This window comes from Habropoda laboriosa, unplaced genomic scaffold (genome assembly GCF_001263275.1).
Source record: "Habropoda laboriosa isolate 0110345459 unplaced genomic scaffold, ASM126327v1 scaffold124, whole genome shotgun sequence".
NCBI lineage: Eukaryota > Metazoa > Arthropoda > Insecta > Hymenoptera > Apidae > Habropoda > Habropoda laboriosa.
Window position 1 is genome coordinate 1,927,987 of NW_017100265.1, and position 2,593 is coordinate 1,930,579.

At 42.3% G+C, this 2,593-nt stretch overlaps 1 protein-coding gene across 1 annotated transcript in view; it reads right to left on the bottom strand.

The window, feature by feature from the left end:
• LOC108573140 (UPF0489 protein C5orf22 homolog) overlaps nt 1–1,995 on the bottom strand; it is a 5,007-nt gene extending 3,012 nt beyond the window's left edge. Inside the window, exons 1-2 of the mRNA XM_017935518.1 lie at nt 1,940–1,995; nt 2–68 (exon numbers count right to left, since the gene is read on the bottom strand). Of these exons, the coding sequence (XP_017791007.1) occupies nt 2–68; nt 1,940–1,995 (123 nt within the window). The remainder of the gene's footprint in view (nt 1; nt 69–1,939) is intronic.
• Between the last annotated feature and the right edge of the window lie 598 nt (nt 1,996–2,593).

Here is a 2,593-nt window from a genome sequence, read left to right on the forward strand (position 1 = left end):
TCCAATCGATCTCCGACTGCTTGTAAGCTCTGGTCACCTCGCGATAAATCAATTCGACCGCTTCGTATCTGAAACAAAACGAGGCACACTTCCATGAAATTTTCCACCTACGTGAAACGACGAAGAACAGAAAACAAATATAGCATACGGAAAATGTTCGTCACAGTTTCGAAAAGTAGGGGATTAAGTAAGATGAAAAAGTTGTACGAATTCGACCGAGTCTGAAAATTGTAGAGCGTGGCGCAAGGGCGAGCTGTAAATTTCGTTAACGCGTCGTAAATAATGAAGGCAAATAAGGAAAGGGAAAAGGAAAGGAGAGGAAAAGGCCGAGCAATGGAAAGTTTATAATGCCCGGACGATAACACGTGGCTGCAAAAGTTGAGGCATTTCCCGAAGGCACGCGACGAAAGTTAACACGGCCACGAGACCAGTTCCGGGTGGTCGTAATTTGTACTCCGCTGCCCTCCGTCCCTCTTCCGCTATCTCTTTTTCTCTAACTCTTTTATACCGGCCTCTCGTTTCCCGCTCCCGCTCTTATCTGATCATAAGTTTTCCTCGTTTTCTGCAGCTGCAATTCGTCCTGCGGGCCCGGGCTACACGCTCTCGTTATCAAGGCTTACCGAGATTTCACTCGAAGATTGCCGATATCTATGTTAGTGGATTACGATTTATTCGTGTAATTGCATTTTCCATGCGTTTGCGCCGATCATCCTAACTCGACATACTTGGCCAATGTACTCTTATGGATTTCCTTTCGTAGAATGAAAAATTGAATTTCGATTTACGTCACGGTCCCTTGAAAATAATTTTTTAACAAAACACTAGGTTTTTAATTTCGAATATAAAATTGTGAAAGATTGTTGTTATTGTGTAGCCGATTACTCGGAAGCGTCGACATTGTAGAAATTGGAAAGTTCCAAGAACACAGGAGGAATCCAAAGAAGTCCGATAAAATCAGTCCCACGAAATTTCGGGGCCAGGTACCGGCCAGCAGATCAAACGTGAAACAATTACGGTATAAGAACGATCGACAAGACGAACATAATTGGGCCTGGAAGTCTTTCCTGGGACGACCAGCTGCGTGTCTAGAAGCGATGTGCCCGTTTGCTAACGCGCTAACTGTTCATAAGAGAAGACCATCGCCGGCTCTCGCCCACTTTTTCCTCGCTGAATATTAATTATTCTCTCGGAAGGTACACCTGCCCTCACCCCCGGGCCTGACAACCTATACATGCCTGCATATATGTATCACGGCTCATGATTCTCGCCGCAGATTATCCTAACAGTTGTGTAACGAAGTCAGTAACGATCGGTCTTTCGAGACTACGAAACCGGTCCCGTACACATTCTTCGACCTGCTACCTACCCCTCGAACTGCTACAAATTCGGTAGAATACTTGATTTTCCATTTCAACGTCTAAGTACCTTTGATCTTATGGAATTCTCTCGATGCTTGATTTTCCTTCAGTACTATGTATTATTCCTTAAAGGCACGAGATATATGTAGTCTGATGATAAGATCCTTGAGAGATTCTTTGCAAAATTTTGTGAGAAATTTAAGCGTTAAATTATGGAATTATATTGGACTTTATGTTTTAGATGGTTTTTTTTATTAGATTATTCGAAATTTCAGTGAAGCTAATTTTGAACGAATTCTCTTTTAATGACAAGTTTCGGGCATGATAAAATAATTTCATATAGAGTGAATAATATAGGGAAATTTTATATATTACTCCTTTCCGAAAAAAAAGTAAGGCAAATGAATGGATAGGCAGTGAAGTATAAATAATTCTACATAGACATTTTCTACCAGTTAAACATGATTTTCTACTTTTCGGAAAAAAAGAATAAGCTAACAGTGAAACCTAAATAAACTTCGATCAGAAATGATCTACAGCAATAATTCATCAATTCTAAGAAGGATCTACGTGAAATCTACCTTTCGTTATCAAAATCTACGCTCGTAATAAAATCTTGCTCAACCAATCGACCCATCTAAGAAACAGTTAAATCATAATACCATTTAAAACTCCTTCTACCGCGCGATTTTCCAAACGATCAAACAGAATTTAGCGCGGCTCTATCAGCGATCATCCCCCTTCCTCGTTCTTTCTGCCATTTTTTTTTTATTTCCCCGTATTTATCTCGAAAAGCAGATGTCACGGTGGAGAATCTCCGTAACGCTTTCATGCTTCCCACCTCTATCTCTATGATTCATATTTTTCGACGCGCAACCGGTTCTGTTATTCCCTGTCACATATTTTTTTTCTTCTTAACGTGGTTCCCAAGCCCTGGAACGTCGCCCGCGTTCGCTAGCGGAAAGAGAGAGAGTAGAGCTGTACACGCGATAGTAACGCCGAGTGAAACAGAGGGAACGAACGTTCACGGTGTACGACAAAGAGGCGAGAGACGGGAGAAAGATGAAGAGGATAACGAGGAAGGAAGGGAGATACGAAGCTGGTCCACGCTGCCACGTCGAATGAGTTAACGGACAATGGCGGTCCACGTTAAAAAAATAAAGGAAAGAGGGACGTTGAACGAGGGGAGGGGGCCCTCATTACGAGGGGCGCCCCCGGTGTATTTGTCGATAAGG